The sequence below is a fragment of the Silurus aristotelis genome, assembly GCF_946808225.1.
Source record: "Silurus aristotelis genome assembly, chromosome: 8".
NCBI lineage: Eukaryota > Metazoa > Chordata > Actinopteri > Siluriformes > Siluridae > Silurus > Silurus aristotelis.
The window spans coordinates 21,670,024-21,692,921 of NC_139581.1; the positions used below are offsets into that span (position 1 = coordinate 21,670,024).

The window sequence follows — 22,898 nt, forward strand, 5'->3', positions numbered from 1 at the left end:
CCATTACAGCCCCTGCTTTCGGCCAAGTCCCGCCTCCTGCAGTGGGATTGTCCAATCAGCAAAATTTCCGTTTATTCTCTAGCGCCAGCGCAAATGTACGGTGGAACAAACGAGCCAATGATAGCTCAGGATTTGCCATACTTACAACCAATCGTTGCACGGAGGCGGGATTTGCCTGAATACAGGTGTCGGAGGGGTAAAAATACCGCCGCACATCAGGACCGTGGACAGGGCAGGGCGCCGGCTTTAGTGAGCGCCGGTCGACGGAGCGACCGCGGGGGTCCATGGTTTAATAAACAGCACAGATCTGTAAGGCTGCAAACGTGTCCTTATGTAAGTACTGCTGCTTTCCCAAAGATTTCTCCTCTGATCTGGGATCAATGTGATGATGGTTATGACAGATGCGCCCGCAAGATCGCTGGAAGCGCATCTGTCGATCCGTTATGCTTTTAGAAATCGCATGTTTTATGCCATAATCATCCACCATGTGCTTTAAATCTTCTTTAAAAACCAAAAACTGTACATCCTTTGTTTAATAATGTATGCACTGCAAATGTGATTTGATCAATGAACATATGTTTTTCTGTACTGCTTGATGTACAACTTGCATACACCTTTTAGATGACCAATGATTTGAGGGAGATGTTTCTTTCTAATAAAGCTGTATATTCTGGAGATATTCCTGTGTGTGTATTTAATCACAGATTCGTCAGAGTGCTGAGATTGGTTTGCAGCATTGTATATCGAACATACATCCGCAGACCTGTTTTGTGTAAAGTAGATTCCTGAATGTGCTGTCCATCGTTTCTGTGCTTCTATAAATGTACCCGATTACATTGAGTAGTGCAGTCGATGTAGGAATGAGAGAGATCTAACAACAAAAAAAAATCACACCTTGAAGCTTGATCAGTAATTTCAGTACACAATTATATAAATTTACACTTTATTTTTTGTTTTTTTATCCTGACAGACTCTGGGAGCCTGGTCAATGGGAACTATCAATCAGGAGGACCTGAGTCTCACCCATCTCGACAAGAGAGAGTGCGCCCTGAGCACAGTGCAATTGTCAGTTCCATTGAAAAGGACCTTCAGGACATTATGGACTCCTTAGTCATGGATGATCCCCTGCCCTCTTCCTCATCCTGTGAGCCCAACAAGCCATCCGGTCCTCCTGCTGCTCAGTCCCCTCTGTCGCCTGTGCTGAATGGAGGTGGCCGCTATCTTCTCTCACCCCCCACGAGCCCTGGTGCTATGTCAGTGGGCTCTAGTTATGAAAATACCTCTCCACCTTTCTCCCCTCTATCCTCGCCCTCAGCTGCAAGTAGTGGGAGCTTTAACAGCCCCTCGCCGAGTGGTTGCCAGGACCAGATTCTTTCTCTTCCTCCAGTACCAGTCAGGTCCTCCAGTTACAATTACACAAGCCAGCCACCCGTACCTCAGCCTCGGACTATGCTGCCTAACCCGAAGGTGCCTGAGAGCCCTCGGCTCCAGAGAAAGGCTCTCCTGGAAGCTCCGCCAAGCCCTAAACCAGCCCGCAGGGGGCTGAGTCAGGATAACGCAGCGGGGAAGTCTCCAGACAGCTTGCTACTGCCTCCAATGTTGCCTTGCGCATCAGTACCTTCAGTATACAATGATGTGCCATCTATCAGGCTAGCAGTGCCAGCCAGCCCCAAACTGACTCCAAAATTCACCACCCAATCATCCTTGTCTCCGCCTTGTAGTCCCAGGGTAAAAATGACTAGCAATTCACAGGATCATCCACTCAGTCAGTTTCACGATCATTCACAGCCAGATCGCTCACTCACTTCAAGCCCTGCCCAGCTTCTCTCTCCTCCTTCTCGGGCATTCCAACCCCCATTGGACCCAATTGTTCATATAATCCAGGGTGGGCAGCCACCGCCCCACTCACTTCAACCTCCAGACAGTCCTCGGCTGGCCCGCAGGAATTTGGAATCTGGCTGTGGCAGCAACATGAGGGATCTACCACCTCTCAGCCCCTCCCTGGCACGTAGAGGAGTACCTGTACTGCCAGGGGCGCTTCCAGGAACCCTCTCAACTTGGTCCTCAGAGAGTCCAACTGCCAAGATAGTTCCAGAGTCTCCCAGACAAAGATGCAAGGCTTCCTCTCCATCTCAGGAGCTCTACAGTCCCCGACTGATGTGTGCCCGCAGCCCCTCGCCTACCTTCGGGCTGCCAGACGGTGGTGGACGCAAAGGGAGCTTTGGGAACACTCTATCTCCTGCCTTTAGTTTGGGCTCTTTGCCTGGGTCCTCCCCCTTAGCCAGTCCTAGGAACCACAGGAAAATGTCAGCGGGACACAAAGACTTGCGGATGGGCCACCCGGGCATGAGAGAGCGCAAGAACAGCATCACGGAAATCAGCGACAATGAAGATGAGCTACTGGAATATCACAGGCGCCAGCGTGAGGAGCGCCTCAGGGAGCAGGAAATGGAAAGACTGGTAAGTGACATGATGGTATCAGTGTGATATTGAAATACGTTGGTCACATGACATTACACTGAAGTTTGCATTTGTCTGGCCCCACTGTAACTAGTTTGGCAGATATATTATTGAGCTGTAGCGAACCACATTATGATTTTGTCTTGTTAGTTTCATGTGCAAATGGTCGAAACATTAGCTGTGTTTATGAACTGCTGCAATTTACTTATTGGTATAAGTGTAAAAGAAGTGCTGAGGATATTCTGATGATTGATGAGAAATTGCTTCTATATTTTGTAGCCCTGAGTGGCTTTGAGTCTGTCTGAAACCTTAAGTAAGGCCATAGTTGCTCAAGCTAACAACCACTCCAAGCTGACAGACTGAAAGTCATTGGGGCTGCTGTGGCAGAAGGCTCTGATTTCACCATGGCAACATTATTGTTTGTTGTTCGTCTTACAGAGTCATGACAGGCATCGCGGCCAGGCAGTTTGTCTGGAATGAAGCTATAGCATCATCTGTCTTGCATATAAACGTATAAACTTGTGGAGGCTGACACTTTTTTTTCTTGGTGATAAATGGTGTTAGAATTCTATAGGTGCATTAAGAGAGTGGATGGAGAGATGATCGTCACCCAATCGCAGTTTTGTATAATTGCTAGATTATTTTCACATACGATATTCGTTTTTTTTCCCCTCAATTTTGCCGAAAGGTAACACGAGTACAGATTAGTTCAGGATAAAGTAAACCTCACCGAGGCGTTCGAAGGAGACGCTCTCATTTAAACTTTGCTTTGACATTGAGCAAGCTCAGCATGTTTGTTTAAGCTCTGGTGTAAATGGCAAAGATGATTTCACTAGCTTTCCTCAAGAAACTCGTTTGACTCTAAATGATCATTTACATTTATGGCATTTGGCAGACGCCCTTTTCTGGAGCGACTTACAATAATCTCATTCACACAACTGAGCCACTGTGGGGTTTAAGGGCCTTGTTTAGGGGCCCGGGAATAACACTATTGTGTGGCTGCGATTTGCACTCATGACCTTCAGATCCAAAGATACCACCTCCCCATCATCTGATCATATATGCAAAATATATTCTATTATATAGTATAAATAGTGCTTGTTTGCAATCAGATTTGAATGTCAAAACAACTTTAATGGTGCTGTCCGGAAATCGCTTTCTGTTGTGCATGATGAAAATAGCTCTAAATTGTGGCATTTATCAGTCCAGGATTCTTACCAACCTAAACATACCTTAGTGCTGTGTGCAGCTGAAATGAGCCAGAAGCTGGGCCTAAACACACAGCACGAGCGAGCCAGCTGAGGTCAGAGGTAAGCAGCAGCGAAGCGTCCATGCCCTTCCAGCATAATTGACACCCCAGTATGAGGGGGGAAATTCAGTGCGAGTTATATTTACCCCATAAATCCGCCATGTGCAAAGTGCGTCTCAGTAAATGGATTCGTTAGGCATATTAAATATTTCAATCAGGCAAATAATATAAAACTAGTCCCCAAACACCCTCCACATTCCAGAATGATTTAAATCTTTTACTGTGTCCGTCCAAATACCTCCTTTTTATAGGAGTGTCACTGGGTCATGTTCCAGAGCAATCGAGTGTGGCTTTGAGATCTGGCATGTGATCTGAAGATCTATCTAGAGTTAAGAATTGAAAGAGTTGCATGATGCAGTAGGATTGTTCACTGTTGATTTTCCGAGGCTCCAGTAGCATGCTCGGTTACTGGAGAGACAGCCTTGGCGCACACAGACACTTGGCATATGTCCCCAGTCTGTCAGTCGGGTTAGTGCTGTAAAGTTGCCAAGACTGGCCAGTGATGACCTCATACATTTCTAAAGCAAAAGCTCTGGCGATGACATCATGTTCCCATTATATATACCTTAAGGTGGAATATATGACATGGGAAATACGTTCGAAAGGCGAATCGCGGGACTGAGCTTAATTCTTTGATGATGTGGTAACTTTATTTACAAAATTATTCAAGAAGGATTCAAGAAATTTCTGAGCAACTCAAGAACTTTGAGGATGGATTTGAACTGTTAAGCTGCTTTGAAACAATGTCGATTTTTAAAATTGCTATTCACATAAAAATGAATTTAATCTTTTCTTTTTTGTTGGCGAGATGATTTGTTGGACAGAACGTCTGACTGTATATGATGAATTTATCACTAAGGGTTTAAAAATCAGAGATTGTGAAAGAAAATATTCCTGAGGCAAGGAGAGAATGATCAGAACTCAAGCTCAGTCACTTTTAATACAGAGACAGTAATACGTTTCTCAGCTCACGTAATCAAGCCAGTGAAAACACAGACTGTGTCAAGGTTCAGACGCTTCACACATTTATGTCAGCAATAAAGCTGCTCTTTGTCTATAGAGCTAATCAGAATGTCTGCACACATGCATTACCGTGTTGCGGTTTTGCTTTCGATCAGTGAATGATATAATGGAAGTAGTAGTAGAAGCACTATGAATAAAAAACTCTCCGGTCAATGCAGACGGGTTTAAACAGTTAGAGCCGCAGCAGATCAATAGAGGTCTTTTGGAAAATTTGTGTTTTCAGCCCTGCGAGACTTGAATTTTAGTTTCGGGGAGGGATTTTTTTTTGTTGCATCACTTTTAGTCTGTTCGCTGCATCCTGGCTGTTTACGAGAGGCAAATTCAATTTTATAAACCAAAAGAGTTTTATCAGTGCTAAAAAAACCAATCATGTATTATTAATGTCAAAAGCCAAATAACGTCATGGCAACAGTTTTTGTTCTATAATCTTGAAGATGTTCCGTATGGAATGGAAGAATCCATCGGGAGAAATCTCATGGCTCATTTAAACGCTTCTTCAAAATCTGGAGGCATGACATATCGACTCATTTAGACCTTTTGAAATGACCCAAATGACGGTTGAATAAAATGTTTATAGATGACTCAGCTGGACTGAAACTCCACCAACCTTTGTAGTAAGTTAACGGCTGTTTCATTTTCACTGCCTTATTTGGGCCGTTCATAACTGTATGTCATATCAGCATGTTGAGCCAAGACTGATGGAGTGAATTTATTGAGTCAAATCTGGACCCGGATAAATAACCTGGCTCGAGTTGGACGTCTCAGTGGATTAGTGTACGGCAGCCAGAACGGAGTAGACGTCAACGGCTGATTTGGAAGTCCAAACACAGCAGCAGTTTTTTGGAAGGACTAAAGAAATTTCAATATTCATTGTGGCTCCTTTACTTAGTTGGATGAAAATTATTATTATTTTTTATATATATATATATAACTTGCTGAAACGTGCCTTTGCCTGATTTAAATTTTGAACAAAGAATAAGCGGCTAATGCAAATGCATTTCATAGAATATAGCTTGAGTTTAAAGTGCAAACCTGCACACCACTGAGTTTTAACTCGCTAATTGGACCTAAAGCGAGACTCATGCTGAGAAAGAAATTCCAAAGACAGCGGCAAAGGAGACAGGAGTCAGTGTGGGAGGGTATTTGTCTGTGTTGTGAGCATGATCTCAGGCAAACAGAGGCCTTTGGAATGTAGGCGTCAGAGTCAGGTGGCACAGCTCTTTACCCTCTGATCTGTTTCGTCCGTAGACTCTGGACTTGTCCTAAGTGGAAATGACAGCAGGAGCATCTCGGAAGAAATCCGTGTCTCACTCCAGACAACTACGATATCTTTCTTTCAGATTGTTGCGACTTGCAAAAGTTGTTTTTTTCTCTCAATTCCGTGTGCAATGTAACTGTAATTTTCGAAGACAGCAGAAGAGCTTGCGCTCGTTTACTGGTTTATTTTGCCCGAGGCGTTCTCTTAGATGCTGCAGTATTAATCAGTCGTCCTCACTCGGCTCTTCTTTGAATTGCTATAAAAGACGGCGATTGAAATTCCTCTTGCGAAAACAGCCGTTCGAGCTGCGCTAACTGTAATTGTGAAACGTTTTTTAGGGAAGTACTTAAACACATAAAAAACAAACAAAAAAAACCCCAAGTAATTGATTCCTGGATAATTAAATAAAACGGTCTGGTGCGTGTGTCGGCGAAGGTTTTTGCCGCACTATCAGCAAAAGTTTCATGATTGAAGGCCTGAGTGCAAAATCTAAGCAGTTGAATAAACGAGTCCCATGCGGCAGCAGTGTATTTATGCGCCATGGATATTTCTAATGAAATGCAGTGGCTTAAAGAGCTTGAATCATTCTCTTTTCTGAACGAGCAGCTTACTGTATGAGGAAGATATTTGAGTTGTGGGCAATAGGCATTTGTGGGAGGGACCCACAACACAACCAATATGTCACAAAGCATTTTTCACTTAGTGAGCGCAAGGACAGAGACATGCGTCCTTATATGAATCTGTATCTTTTGGAACCCGCTGCTCGTGATACATCCGTCACGCCAGACAGCGCAATACACATTAGGGAACAAACTAAAAGGAAAAAAAAAAAAGCAACACCCTCCTCCACATTGCTCACAGATGCCCACAATTCGTTACTGTCACTTTGATTGAAAGAGGCGTGAAGAACGCAATTCCTCCTACCCAGACAGCACAGGACTTCTGTTCTTTAGCTAGTATTGGGGTACTTGGTGTTTTCTTTGGCACTCACCATTATTAGTGCTGTACCTCATGCTTTAAAGGTTTAAAAGGTTTGGAGCAAACTTGTTGTGCTTCTATTGGCCATAGGCGACACGAATCTGCAGACTGAAGACGATCAGACTTGAGAAGCAAAAAACAACTTCCTTAGTATTGGAATGCCTATGAATGGAACTCCATGGAATGCTTCAGAGATACCAGTGTTCTTGTTCTCTTTCACTCTCCAGACGTACCTGATCCATCCTGATGCCATCATCAATAGATCCATGCGAATAGCCTCCATAAAACACTTAAGATTAGTCTGTATTTTAAAAACCGTGAAAATGGACTGCAGTTCAAAATAATTAGGGCTGCGGCTACAGATTATTTCAGTAATCGAGGAATTTAACCGATTATTTCAATGCGTAATCGGATAAGAAGTATTTTTTCTTTATTTAATAGCAATACTAAATATACAAGAGAAAATAAGACGGGTCTCTTAAAATGAGTAATGAGTAAAAAGTTATTCGTTTCCTGGTTTAGAAAAATGTTCATTCTTATTGCTGAAATTACATACAAGAATATCTGTGAAAACTAAACCCATTTAGTGCATTTCATTGCCATATTACATCAAAATCAAAATATATAAATAAATAAATAAATATTTAAGAAATACTCTATAAAAGATGAACGCACTGTACTGTGTTTTCTTTACTGATTAGATTGAAATGATCCCAAACTTTGGAAACTGGAAGTTTTCTTTGGCTTTAATCTTCTCCTCGCCCCTCACTGTTTTCCCCCCCGTTCCCCAATTTTTCATTCTGCAGTGTCTTCTTTGTTTTTCCTGTTCAGACCGACCAAGCTTAGCACCTGCAAATAATTTGTCTAATTCTTGTATTTGAATTACTCGAGTTATTCTAGGAATCATTTCAGCCCAAAAATGAACAGTTTTGCACTTGAGTTTCTATCAGTAAACAGTTGATGATTTCAGCTCTTGGATATGATTCCCTGGTTCCTCTCACGGTTCCTCGGGAAGATTTTTCTCACCACCCTCACCTCTTGCTTGCTCGGTGTGACGGTATACATTGTTTCAAATGAAATCAAATGTGACCGATGTGTTTAGTAAACGATGTACTGAAGTAAGGAGACTACTTGCAATTTACAAAGTAAATCAGGGGTAGAAACCTTCATTGTTCTGATTGAGGTCTTTCATAGTGCACTGAGCTTTGGAGTGTTGCTGTGTGGGGAGGAGGAGGAGTAGGAGGTGGTGGTGGTGAAAGGTGAATGGTGGGCTGTGTTGGTGAATGGTGGGGGTGAGGTCAGAGTGTTTATCTGTGTAAGTTTGGTAAAAAGCAAGTAGGATCTAAAAGACTCTGAATGGGAGGATCTCTTCCTAGTTGGAGTACTACTTTAAAGAAAGCACAATGAGGGTAAGTGTGCTTTTTTGGGGATTTTGTGGGGTTTTGTGTCTCTTTGCCACACATCATCTTTAAAAAAAAAAAAAAGAACCATTCGACATAGTAGTCTGTAGAATAGTTTAGTTTAGTTGTTCCTAAATCTTGCGCATGCATTCATTTAAATTCTTGCAGTTCTTCTGGGTAATTAACTTGTCTTTATGAGAGAATGTGGGGTGAAAATATACAAAGGTTGAGTCCTTTAACAGCGCACAGGTCGCTCCTAAAACATTTATCTCCCTGAGCGGAAGCCACTGCATTAAAGTCTCAGCACGCCAAGATGGAGATGAAATTTACAACCTAAGATTCCTCCAGCTCTTACAGCCTGAAGGAACTTGCATTCATTGGGAATAAACTTATAAAACTTGTTTACTTTTAGTTGGGAAGCTGCGTTTCTTACCACCAGACTGCACGCTTAGGCAGTGTTCGAATGCATGATGATTCTTGTCTTCAGAATACATTTTGTTTAATTACTAGGGATGTTTTTCTGCTTGGCCAGAAGCCGCCGACTGTCGTCCTGCTTATGCAGGGGCAGATGTGTTTAGTCGAGAAACCTGCTAGTTGATTTTATATCCCTCTTTCATTTAGTCTGCGACGAAGCGACGCATTCCAACGGCTTGGAAACAGAGGGATTACAGGGATACGGCCGTTTGGCATGTCGACATGTCATTTTCTCAGGAAGACATCTGTGTCAGATTCGAGGGAAGATGTGTCACTTTGATGCAGACATCAAGGCACTTATTCCTCAACACGTTCAACAGAAAGTGAGACGTTAAGTTGATCTTATTTAGCAAATAATTGCACAATAAAAAAAAAAAAGAATGCTTTGTGTACGTGTTAACCTTTCTTGGAAAAAAACTGCTCCTTTTGAAGGGTTGCGGGGGGAGGGGGGGGGGGGTTCGGGGGTGCGAGCTGAGAGCTCTGTAGCTTTAGGGCTTGTGGGCTGCAGATTACAGGTTAGACTAAAGGAGGGTTTAGAGAAGCTTCATCCCACAAGATCACAGTGCAGCATGATCTCAACCAGGGTTTGTGTCTGCTTTAAAATATTATAGAAAGAATAAATGCGGCTTAAGCACTTCCAACACCAAATATTTCTCTTCTTTTAATCATGATTTTACCTTTTCTGCCTCAGCTGCAGGTACTTTGTGATTAGTAGCAATGTGCCCGGTTTTATCAAAAAATGGCATTTCTTTTGTATAATCAGCAGAATTGATTTTATTGAGTCCAATATCTGAAACGCTGTGTAAATTGAATCTGATTATTCATCCGCTTAATTTAAATTATTAAACCATATTAGCACTTTTTTTTTTTTTAAAGCTATTATGAAAAAAAATATATGGCATTTACGGAATGAATCATTACAAGCATTAGGACATACATGTTAAGAATTCCTTACAGTTTACCCACATGCAGTTCAGTCTAGAATTAAGTGTAATATATTGCAGTGTTAAAATGTCAGCGTTGCTGCCCTTTTTACGGTGGGCCTGAGAGACACAGAGGGACAGCTGTTCCAAGCCAGAGCGGCAGGAGATTGGAGCCATGCCGCTTCATTAGCACATAAGATGTGTGCGAGCAGTGGAAACATGCTGCTCAAAACACTGCTCAGTCTTGCTGTTCTTTTATCTGTCTGAGTCTCTCTTGATGACTTCAGGACTCATTATCTAGAAGATATTCTGGATCCAGCATCAGGGGTTGTTTTTACCTTATAAGTCACTGATATTCTGAAAATTCTTTTCCATCTATGCCATTTTTGCCTGCTGATATTCTCACTAACGCATTTTCACTCTCAACTGAAAAATGAATGGATTTTCTCTTATGCCAGGGTTTTAATCTTATTCACGAAGGCTCGGTGTAGCTGCTGGCTTTCCGTCCAACCAACCAGGAGCTACTCCTTATACCGCTTGTTTAATCAGTTCATCTTGATCAACTGTCAAGTGTTCCTTCTATTTTCCAGGAATGCATGGCTGCAGTCATACCATCCATTTTTTCAGATCTCTGTGATTTATTAAGGAGATGTCAGAAGTCACTACAATGCAATAAAAAGTTTTTCCAGGTTGACTCCACCCATATCCCCACGGCACAAATAGCTCTCTGAATGTTTTGATGTGTCAAAGTGCGATAAATCAAATGCGCTGGCCTTCCCAGATCACTTATCATTACAGGAGCTTTACTGTTGAAGCAGTTATAGATTTATATGCAAAGAACTCAGTACTGTCTTGAATATAGGCAAGTTTTTAAACAAAGAGGATAAAGAAAATGTCATCTCGAGTTGTTTCCGTTCGAAATTTTCCGAATGCCATCCACGCTCTCCGCCGTGGATTTCCTGAAGTGCTTTCACCTCCACAGCGAGTGTTGCATAACTCCTTCTCTTCTCTTTTAGGAGCGGCAGCGGCTAGAAACCATCCTGAACCTCTGTGCCGAGTACAATAAGAATGATGTCCCAGACATGATTGGTGTCTCGCAACTCAGCAGGACACAGAGGCAGCGGGAGAGTGATGAGGAGAATCTGAGGGAGGAGTGTAGCAGCACAGAGAGCACACACCAAGACATGAGGACTCCACACAACCTTCAAAATGGAGAAAGCACACAGGTCAGAGCTTCTTCTCGTGTACAAAAAATATTTCTTATTTATTTTAAATTTATTTCAATTTTTTTTTAATCACATACATTTTTAATTAGCAGATTATGATTCTTGATGATGAAGGATATGCAGGATTTGGTGCTCATCTGATATTTGCACAGAAAGATGATGGAGAAGATTTTTTTTTATTCCTTTCAGTAATGTGATGTCAAATAGAAAAGAAAAAAAAAAAAAAAGGTTTTGCTTTCTAGAGTGATTTTATAAATATATGGGGTCCACTGTGGAAACTTACAGAGAGAGAGAGAGTGTTAGAGAGAAGAGTGCAGGCAGGGTGGAGAAGTGTAAAAGGAGAGATTTGTGATTGGAAGCTATTTGCAAGAGTAAAAGATACAGTTCATTAAACTGTGGTGGCACCGGCAAAAAGACAGGAGGCAGAGCTGAAGATGGCAGAGGTAAAGATGCTGTGATTTTCATTGGAAGTGAGGACGAGGATGGACAGGATCAGAAATGAGTTTAGAGGGACTGCGCAAGTAGGACGTCTATGGAGACGCGGTGAGAGAGGAGAGTGTGAGATGGAAGCGAAATAGGATAAAAAAAAAAAGGAAGGGCTAAGGAGGAGGCATATGGATGTGTTGAGGGAAGACATAAAGGTGGTTGGTTTGAAAGAGGCAGATGTGGAGGTTGGAGTGCATGGTTTTGGGGGTAGATTAAGTACAACTGTACGCTATCCGAAGAAAAATAATCAACGATGACAGTGTGAAAATGAATACGGGTGTCCGCTATGTATCGTGTTTGATAACATCGTAATTGTTGTTTTAACCAGCTGTGGGCCGTGCAATTGGTACCTGGGTCTTTAGTGGTGACTTACCCGACTTAATACACCTCTTAATACCACCACTATCACGTCACTATTATAGAAACCATCAGTACTATACAAAAACGCAATATAACAACACATGGCATTGGAGAGAGAGAGGCATTTCACATATAGGGGGGTAAATACCATTTTACAGTTAAGACTCCAAACCTCTACACTACAACCGCAACTGTGCACCTAACAAATATTATTTAGGTTGTAAATGTAGGTCAGTGCTTCTGATGGTGTTTAGGCGAGCAGAAAAGGCCTTGCTGGCCATGACCACCCACCACTGGGTTTTAACGATGTGCGATTTGACATTTTCCAGCATATCGCGAAACCCAAACAAAACACACCTACAGAGTGCACGCATACATTACGCGATGAAGACCAGTAGGTTAGACTCGTGAGTGTGCGCATTTAGAGTGCACTGCATGATTTACTCGATTCAAATGCATTTAGAACGAACACAAAATTTAAGATATGTGGGCAGAAAATGTGTACATTTAGATCATTTCTTCTAGTTAATCAATATCACACGAATGTTCCTCCAAAAATCAGCACGATTACAAATGTGATTTTATACAACAGTTAATATTTACTTACGTTTTAGGCACCACAATGCCTGGTTTTGCTCTATTTCACCAACAAAAATGTGATTGTGATGAATCTGAATCACCCATTTAAAAGATTCAGTTCAGTTGAAGTGACTCACTTACGGTGCTGACGGTTTGAATTTCACATTCAAAGTATAGTTTCTTTCTTTTTTTTTTTTTTATGACCTCAAATATCAGTATTCAACGTTTTATGTTTTTAATATAAAAATATTACATGAGCTTCATCAAACGATGTGTTAAAACATCTAAATGCCACTTCAGGTGCAGCTTCTGTTTTCTCTGCATTTTATTGATTTTGATTTAATTTGTTTGGTAAAAGCCAAAATGTCGTATTACTAAAATTTACTGATTTAAATGTAAGCGTTTGACTCAAAAAAAAAAAATTTATAATATAATGCATAAATACATTTTAACTTTTTGAAAAAAATTCAACCGCAAGAGTAACCCTCAACATCCCAAAGAGATCTATAGAAGGCCACTTGAGATCTTTTACTCCAACCAATGTAAAAGCATATCTTAATGGGGCTGTCTTTGTGCACATTGTCATGTTGGAACAGATTTTGGTTTTCGTAGTTCAAGTGAATGGAAATTTAATGCTAGCACCCTATACAATTGTGTGCCTCTAACTTTGTGATAACACAAACATCATTTTTAATTTTTAAAGACAAAATACTGGAGAATGAATTCTAGTACATAGTTGCCATTTAATTAGTTAATAGTTTGGGGTCATTTGACCATACTGTTTCTGTGTCTGTAGGTGTGGATGTGCATGTGTGGGTGCATGTCTATGTATGTGTGTGTTCGTTAGAGACTGAGAGCGTCCTCTCTCGCTCTCTCTCTTTTTTGTAACTTTCGTAGCATATTAGTCTCCAGATGTGCCACTTCTGTTCATCCAAGAGTTAAAATAACTGAAGGAAAGCTTGTTTATTCACAAGGAATTATTTTGACATTTTATGAAATTATTTTATAAAACCTTTGTTTGATTAAAATGACATTACATTACCGAAAACCTCCCGTACAATTGTGTGCCTCCAACTTTGGCAAAGAACCACACGTGGCTAGAAAGTCTATATAAATAGCATTATATTAAAAGTGTTCTGTTGACCTGTGTGTGTGTGTGTAGATGGAGGGGATGTCAGGAAACGGGATGAGACTGGAACTAAGTTATCTGGAGGAGGAACGTGTGCGAGTGCTGGCGAGGGTCGACGAGCTGAAGGTTCGGCTCACGGAGCTGGAACAGCAGCTCCAGGAGAACAAGCAGGAGGTGGGGGGGTGACGCAGAGGTTTCAAAAACACGCAAAACCATGCATGCGAATATCCTTGACAGCACCCTTGACAACACTCACACAAACACACACAAACACACATGAATTGTCTGATAAATGAGGTTTATATACACATAGGAAATCCTTACCTCGAGATAAGAGATGGAGGAATTTAAACCACAGCTGAGGTGTGTGTGTGTGTTTGTGCGTGCATGTGTGTGTGTCTAGGCGGAGATGGAAAGGGCGTTGCTACAGGGTGAGAGGCAGGCGGAGTTGAGCCAGATTGAGACCGAGACTGACATCATCACACAGCTGCAGCACAAAGTCAGCGAACTGGAGAGCGCCATCCAGAGGGAAAAGGACAAGGTAGAACTTTTTCTTATCTACACACACACACACACACACACACACACACAAAATGCACACTGCACCAACATGTAATCTTTTTTGAAGGACAAAATGGTGCAGAAAGAAATTCTAGTATATAGTTGCCTTTTGATTGGTTAATAGTTTGGGGTCATGTGACCACACTTTCTCTGGAACACTGTGAATGCAGGTGTCTATGCAGGTGTGGATGTGCATGTGTGAGTGCATGTCTATGTATATCTTTGTGTGTGTTTGTGTGTGAAAGACAGAGAGAGAGATGTGGAAACGTCTCTCTGGACACTTCACTCTCTCACTTTTTTTTTTCAACCTTAAAAGCATTTTAGTCTTCAGATGTGCCACTCCTGGTTATCCAAGTGTAAAAAAAAAAAAATGAAGGAATGCTGTTTATTCACAAGAATTATTTGATGAAATCATTTTTAAAGCCTTTGCTTAAATAAAATTCCATTTTATTTAAAAAAAAAATACATCTATATCGATTTGTCTTTTTCTTCAGGTCATCTACTTGGCTTCACTAACCGAACTCCATTAACCTCTAATCTTCTTGGTGCATCCATCCGCTCTGTTTCTACGTATCTTTGTGCCTCTGTGTCTCTTATTCCGGGATTTTATGCAGAATTGAAAAGAAGCTTGGGAGCTTTTACAGGAAAACTTTGTATTTGGGAATTTCTTTGTTTTATGTGTGTGTAGAGGGTATATGTGTGTATGGTTTGAATATGTGGTGAAGCTGTTGGAGAGGTGATGGGAATTTTGAATGCTCTAAACTGCTGAGTGAAAGCTTTCCAAAAGATCACATGCTCAATTATTTTGCACTTCTCATGCAAAAAGTTGGTGCTTTTCATCTTCGCTGTTTGAACAAAACATGATACTTTCAAATGAACAATAGAGTAAAAATGAAAAAGAAAAAATAGGCTGTCAAGGGTTAAAAAAAAAAAGAAGAGCGAGGTGCTATGAGTGTTTCATTTGCCCTGTCAGTCACAATGACATTACGCAGGTGTGAGCATCTGTAAGTGGGCTCTTCGGTGATGCAGCGTGAGCATTATTCTGCTGCTTTTTATTTTTTGCTGAATTCACATGAAGGATGTATAGTTTAGCTTTCATCATCTTTATTTGTTAGGTAAAGAATTGGACGGATTTAGGGGGTTAAAAATAGAAATACATACATTAAAATGCAATTTTATTTAAATGGATTCACAAACACTTAAATGTCTTTACCCATGTCTTTAAATCAATAAAAATAATAGCACACTATATGGACAAAAGTACTGGGACACCTGACTTCCAGCCTTATGTATTTTTTCTTCTAAGCTGTTATCACATTTAATGTTGGAGCCACACAATTGCATAGGTTTTCCCTGGGTGTGCTAGCATTACATATTTCTCTTCACCCAATCCTGTTCCAGCATGGCATTGCCCCCGTGCACAAAGCAAGCATAAAGACATGCTTAACATGGGTTTGAGTGGAAGGTATTGAACACCTTTAGGATGAATTTAACTACTGACTGCACCCCAGGCCTCCTCACCTCACCTACATAAGTACCTAAATTTAAACAACATACATGTGGTTGAATGAACACATCTCTACAGCCGCACTCCAAAATCTAGTGTAACATCTTCCCAGAATAATTGGGGTTATTATAATAGCAAATGGGAGGTTCCCTGGTGGTCTAGTGGTTAGGATGCGACGCTCTCACCGCTGTGGCCCGGGTTCGATCCCTGATCAGGGAACCGACCCCGGCCACTCTTAGTGCCGGTCCCAAGCCCGGATAATTGGGGAGGGTTGCGTTAGGAAGGGCATCCAGCGTAAAAACGTGCCAAATCAAACATACGGAGGATTCGCTGTGGCGACCCCTAACGGGAGAAGCTGAAAGAAAGTTTATTATAATAGCAAATGGGACTAAATGTGGAATGGGTAAGCCTTTTTTCCATATAGTGTTTCTTATTATTTTTTTTTTGTGAAATTGCTGAATAATAATAGGTGACTCACCAGCAGTTTTGTTCTTGGATTTATGGATTTGGAGAGGAGAATTTATGGGATTTAAGTCAGACTTAATATATAAAAATGTTCCTATAGTTTTTGCATGCATCTTGTGCTTCTTTGATGCCTGATCCTTGTACATGTAAAAAGAAAATAATTAAACTAGGACACTTGTAAAATGTTGCTATTTGGAAGTCGCTTATAATTGAGTGTCAGATAACTGTTCTTCAGGAGGTAAATAATGAACTGTACCTTACTAGATTTATTGGACTATAAGCCTAGAATATGACTTATTTTTTGGGTTTTTATTTAATGATCTCAAACGTGAAATCAGACTAAGACTAAATATGCTATAATGTGGCCTGAAAAGCTTCGGCAGTCTTGAAACACGTGGGTGATTGTTTCGTTCATTGTTACATGGAATGATTTCAAACTAACTTCAGTTACTGCTTGTAAATATCTTTCTTTCTGATATGAAAGAAAGGAAACGCTAACCATGAGAAAGGCAGATGGTTTAGCAAGAAACACACTGTTCCACCATATTCATGCTAGAGAACAGAAGCTGTTCTGCCCAATTGAAAGGGATAAATAGGAAGTATACACCGAACAGGCATAACATTATGACAGGTGAAGTGAGTAACACTGATTATCTCCTTATCATGGCACCTGTTAGTGGGTTGGATAAATTAGGCAGCAAGTGTACATTTTGTCCTCAAAATTGATGTGTAAGAAGCAAGACAAATGGGTGAGTGTAAGGATTTGAGTTTGTCTAGACGTCTGGGTCTCAAAAACTGCAGCTCTAGTGTTTCCTGGTCTGCAGTGGTCAGTATCTATCAAAAATTGTCCAAGGAAGGAACAGTGGTGAACCAGGGTCATGGGCGGTCAAGGCTCATCGATGCATGTGGGGATCGAACGATGGGTCATGCGGTCCGATCCAACAGATGAGCTCCTGTAGCTCAAATTGCTCAATGCTGTTGTTCTCCATTATGCTCCATTGGTCATCACTGTTTTGGCATAATGTTATGCCTGATCGAGGTATTCCACAGCACCTGTACTACACATTTGGAATAACCAAGTAAGCATAGGGTGCCATAATAAATATCTCTGTTCTTTGGCCAAACCCGGTCTTTTGTGTCCTCTAAACTCAAATGCCTGTGCATGGAGTGGATTTGAGCAGTGTGTTTTCTCTCCCTCTCTCTCTCTCTTTTGCTCCCCCCTCTCTTTCTTTTATTCTCTTCCCATGGATGGTGTGTGTTCTCTTTCTAGGACAGGGCGAAAGTCGACAGCCAGCGGGAAGCCCTGGAGAGGCTTCAGGACGGCTACAATGAGCTGAAGAGCCAGCTGCATAACTGCCCCGAGTCACTAAGGGAGCAGTTACAGGAGCAAGTCAAAAGGGTCAGTCTTGTCTTGCTGGTCTCACATCAGGACCATCAGAAAACTCTGAGCGAAATCCAACATACCATTTTCCAAACATAGCACACACAGACACAAACCACATCACTCACTTTGGTCCAGCAGAACGTAGATATGCATGGTGTTTATGGAAAACTGATATTAAAATTGTTTTCTGGTTCTGAATAAAGAAAGCAAGGCATAGTTTTACAAAACACACATTATTGACTTGAATTATATTTTATTTATTTGTAAAACTATTCCTTTACTTTCTGCTGGTAGCCTTTTTTTTATTATATATATATTTACCTCATTTTGTGGAGAGTTCTGGGTAAGAAAGTCTGCTCTGTTCTTTATAGCTGTGCATGTGTGTGTGGTTTTACTGTTTCTCTGGTCAGGGGTCTCCTGTGTGCATCTATTTATTTTGTCCTGTGCCACTTTTTAACCTCTAACATTCTACTAATGTATTAATGTAGTGCTTAATTCTGATGGTCTCCATCATTTTCTGGCTTTCACATGCTTTTTTTTCAGTACTGGGATCAAAAGATGTGATCATTTTGTCTTCACTGTAGGTTAGGGATGGAACCGTTCACCGATTCACAGCCAATGATGTGATGCATTGAGTAATAAAGTGTGCATAGGATACAAATTGGCATTTGTTTAGCGATGCATCGCTTTTAACATATTTGCATCAGTAAAAAACGATTTGTATATAATTATTAGTAGATGCACTATACTTTTACAGTGCATCCGGAAAGTATTCACAGCGCTTTTCACTTCTTTTTCCACATTTTGTTATGTTACAGCATTATTCCAGATTGGTGTAAATCCGTTATTTTCCTCAAAATTCTATAAACAACACCCCATAATGACAGCATGAAAGATGTGTGTTTGAAATCTTTGCAAATATATAAAAATTTGTTTTTTTTAATCCAATGTATATAAGTATTCACAGCCTTTGCTCAATACTTTGTTGAAGCACCTTCGGCAACCATTACAGCCTCAAGTCTTTTTGAGTATGATTCTACAAGCTTGGCACATCTATTTACTGGCGGTTTCTCCCACTCATCTTTGCAGTACCTCTCAAGATCCATAAGTTTGGATGTGGAGTGTCAGTGCACAACCATTTTCAGATCTCTCCAGAGATGTTCTATTGGGTTCAGCGTTCCCAGTCTGAGGTCCAGAGCGCTCTGGAACAGGTTTTTATATATATATAAAGGATGTCTCTGTACATTGCTGCATTCATCTCTACCTCGATCCTGACTAGTCTCCCAGTTTCTGCTGCTGAAAAACATCTTCAGAGCATTATGCTGCTACCACCATGCTTTATTGTAAGGATGGTATTGGCTAGGTGATGAGCGGTGCCTGGTTTTCTCCAGACATGACGCTTAGTATTCAGGCCAAAGAGTTCAATCTTTGCCTTTTACTGAGCAGTATCTTCTGCTGCAGAGATGGTTGTTTTTTTGGAAGGCTCTCCACTCTCCACAGAGAAATGCTGGAGCTGTGTCAGAGCGACCATTGGGTCACCACCCTGACTAAGTCACCTCTCCCCTGATCGCTCAGTTTGGCTGGACGGCTTCACCATAGAAAGAGTCCATTTACGGATGATGGAGGCCACCTCATTGGGACCTTCAATGCTGCAGAAATCTTTTGTGCCTTTCCCCAGATCTGTGCCTCGATACAATCCTGGCTCGGCGGTCTACAGATAATTCCTTGGACTTCATGGCTTGGTTTGTGCTCTGACATGCACTGTTAACTGTGGGACCTTATATAGACAGGCGTGTGTCTTTCCAAATCATGTCCAATCAAGTGACTCTACCACAGGTGGACCCAAATCAAGTTGTAGAAACTCTCATCTCAAGGATGATCAGTGGAAACAGGAGTGCCATTGCAAAGGCTGTTTTATTTGGCTGTCTTTTGTTGCCATCTATTTTGACAATAATGGCTGTATGATGAGTTATTTTCAGAGGAAAGTAAATCTGTACTGCTGTACAAGCTGGACATTGACTACTCTAAAATATACCCAAGTTTAATTTTTATAGTATTGTCCCTTAATATGCTAAAATGGTTGCTGAAATGTGAGGGGTGTACTCACTTTTGTGAGATACTCTATCTTAATGTGTGGTATCGTTGGCTGTGCATTGAGATGTGAATCGGATTGGCCTATGGAGGTAGTCACTACACTATTTTGGAATATTACCTTCTGTTGGTAGTTCATTGTGGACCAGGCTATTTTGGAGATGCTTGACTCTTTTACTAAAAGAACAGCCCTGCAGGCTGCTTGGAGAAATAAACACTGAGACAAGCTCTCAGCCCTCAGGCTTGCCCCTGTCAAATAGAGTTTGATTATAGTAAAGTGAAGGGGAGCCAGTGATCCTCTGTTTCAGAATATCAGCAAAAAACATATTTTTGCCACATTGTAGTGGAATATTGGCATGGATCTTCTTTGAAATCTGAAGTTTGTGTACCCAGAACGATCATTTAGTTTTTACTAGGACCCTCTGAGGGAACTCAATCACACCTTCCATTCATAGCATCTATGAACCACATCGCCCACTTTGCTCCAGCAGATGGTCGAATTTTCACATAATATTCAAAGAATTTTATGGTTGTGAAGCCAAAGCCCAGCAGTGTGTCTCGCTTTGTATGCAGCAGCTGCATTCAGGCAATGCATTACCGTACCGTTGCTCTTGCGTTTTCCCGCCGAGGAGCATGACTGGTGCTACCTGCCTGATCCTGCTCTCTGACGCTGAGGTTGATGTGTGTGTTTGCAATATAGGAAGCAGAAACCCTCGAGGCTGAAACAAAGCAATTTGAGGATCTAGAATTCCAGCAGCTGGAGAAGGAGAGCAGTCTGGAGGAGGAGCGTGAGACTATTTCCCAGCAGCTCCTTCAGGAGAAAGCACAGTATCAGAGCAGTGTGGCTAAGCGAAAGGTATGCACTATATCGATCCTGCTCTTCATTCAGTGTCATGCTCGTACACTGGGGGTGTAAGATATCAGCAAATGAACATCTATTGAATATAGTTAAATGTTGCTAATATTTTTGTGTATTAGATTGATTTTTCTTATTTCTTCCAATTTCCAGATCTTTTACCTTGTGTAGATGATTTAAAAAAAGATTTTACTTGTCACATGTATCAATCCTCAGAAGCACAGAGGATTAAGGGCCTTACACAGGGCTCAAGAGTGGTAATAATGGGACTTGAACCCTTGACCTTTTATATTTTGAAAACCTAAAATGTTGATACATGTGAATTTTACTATGAGAAATGTTATGTAAAGTTTTTCCTTTATTCAAGATATCTCTATTTATAATATGAAGTATAAATGCGAGCTCCACAACACTGAGCTGTAGCCGTGTTAAAAATTACAGTTGTCAAACTGAATTTGGAACCTGCGGCAATGCTGAACAAATATAAAGCATAATTCTTTTAGCCTTTTTATAGCCTATGACAAATAACGTTTCCACTGTAAGAAATCTAAAATGAATGTAATCGAAACAACATAGAAATGTTGATAAGAAAGCGAGCAAGGTCAAAATCCTTGTTAGCTTGCAGTGATTTTCTCACACATTTCAAGAAAGTTGTCAGACCTTTACATGCCAGAGAAAGGACGCAAGTCTAATTGGTTCAATGTGCAATTAGATACGGCTGTTTAGATTTCCCCGTGGTGCTCTTGCTCTGGCATCAGCCAGATTTTGACGTTTGCATTCATTCTAAGCAAAAGTCAACTCAATGCATTTCATGCAAGGTCAAGAAATTTCCAGGTGAGAACTATATATGTGTGTATATATATATATATATATATATATACATATATATACAGTGAGGAAAATAAGTATTTGAACACCCTGCTATTTTGCAAGTTCTCCCACTTAGAAATCATGGAGGGGTCTGAAATTGTTATCGTAGGTGCATGTCCACTGTGAGAGACATAATCTAAAAAAAAAATCCAGAAATCACAATGTATGATTTTTAAACTATTTATTTGTATGATACAGCTGCAAATAAGTATTTGAACACCTATCAGCTAGAATTCTGACCCTCAAAGACCTGTTAGTCTGCCTTTAAAATGTCCACTCCACTACATTTATTATCCTAAATTAGATGCACCTGTTTGAGGTCGTTAGCTGCATAAAGACACCTGTCCACCCCATACAATCAGTAAGAATCCAACTACTAACATGGCCAAGACCAAAGAGCTGTCCAAAGACACTAGAGACAAAATTGTACACCTCCACAAGGCTGGAAAGGGCTACGGGGAAATTGCCAAGCAGCTTGGTGAAAAAAAAGGTCCACTGTTGGAGCAATCATTAGAAAATGGAAGAAGCTAAACATGACTGTCAATCTCCCTCGGACTGGGGCTCCATGCAAGATCTCACCTCGTGGGGTCTCAGTGATCCTAAGGAAGGTGAGAAATCAGCCCATAACTACACGGGAGGAGCTGGTCAATGACCTGAAAAGAGCTGGGACCACCGTTTCCAAGGTTACTGTTGGTAATACACTAAGACGTCATGGTTTGAAATCATGCATGGCACGGAAGGTTCCCCTGCTTAAAGCAGCACATGTCCAGGCACGTCTTAAGTTTGCCAATGACCATTTGGATGATTCAGAGGAGTCATGGGAGAAAGTCATGTGGTCAGATGAGACAAAAAAAGAACTTTTGGGTCATAATTCCACTAAACGTGTTTGGAGGAAGAAGAATGATGAGTACCATCCCAAGAACACCATCCCTACTGTGAAGCATGGGGGTGGTAGCATCATGCTTTGGGGGTGTTTTTCTGCACATGGGACAGGGCAACTGCACTGTATTAAGGAGAGGATGACCGGGGCGACGTATTGCGAGATTTTGGGGAACAACCTCCTTCCCTCAGTTAGAGCATTGAAGATGGGTCAAGGCTGGGTCTTCCAACATGACAATGACCCGAAGCATACAGCCAGGATAACCAAGGAGTGGCTCTGTAAGAAGCATATCACGGTTCTGGCATGGCCTAGCCAGTCTCCAGACCTAAACCCAATAGAGAATCTTTGGAGGGAGCTCAAACTCTGTGTTTCTCAGCAACAGGCCAGGAACCTGACTGATCTAGAGAAGATCTGTGTGAAGGAGTGGGCCAAAATCCCTCCTGCAGTGTGTGCAAACCTGGTGAAAAACTACAGGAAACGTTTGACCTCTGTAATTGCAAACAAAGGGTACTGTACCAAATATTAACATTGACTTTCTCAGGTGTTCAAATACTTATTTGCAGCTGTATCATACAAATAAATAGTTAAAAAATCATACATTGTGATTTCTGGATTTTTTTTTTTTAGATTATGTCTCTCACAGTGGACATGCACCTACGATGACAATTTCAGACCCCTC

The 22,898-nt window shown here is 41.2% G+C and overlaps 1 protein-coding gene across 11 annotated transcripts in view; it reads left to right on the forward strand.

The window, feature by feature from the left end:
* Positions 1-22,898, forward strand: part of phldb1b (pleckstrin homology-like domain, family B, member 1b) — a 70,502-nt gene that overhangs the window by 19,987 nt on the left and 27,617 nt on the right. For 4 of the 11 annotated variants that reach the window (XM_083549608.1, XM_083549611.1, XM_083549612.1 and 1 more), the window contains exons 6-11: positions 971-2,460; positions 10,842-11,051; positions 13,639-13,779; positions 14,009-14,146; positions 17,409-17,537; positions 20,314-20,469. In XM_083549608.1, coding sequence (XP_083405734.1) covers positions 971-2,460; positions 10,842-11,051; positions 13,639-13,779; positions 14,009-14,146; positions 17,409-17,537; positions 20,314-20,469 — 2,264 coding nt within the window. Of the gene's footprint in view, positions 1-171; positions 334-970; positions 2,461-10,841; positions 11,052-13,638; positions 13,780-14,008; positions 14,147-17,408; positions 17,538-20,313; positions 20,470-22,898 lie in introns of those variants that run through there. The other 7 variants (XM_083549614.1, XM_083549615.1, XM_083549616.1 and 4 more) reach the window with 4 other exon arrangements.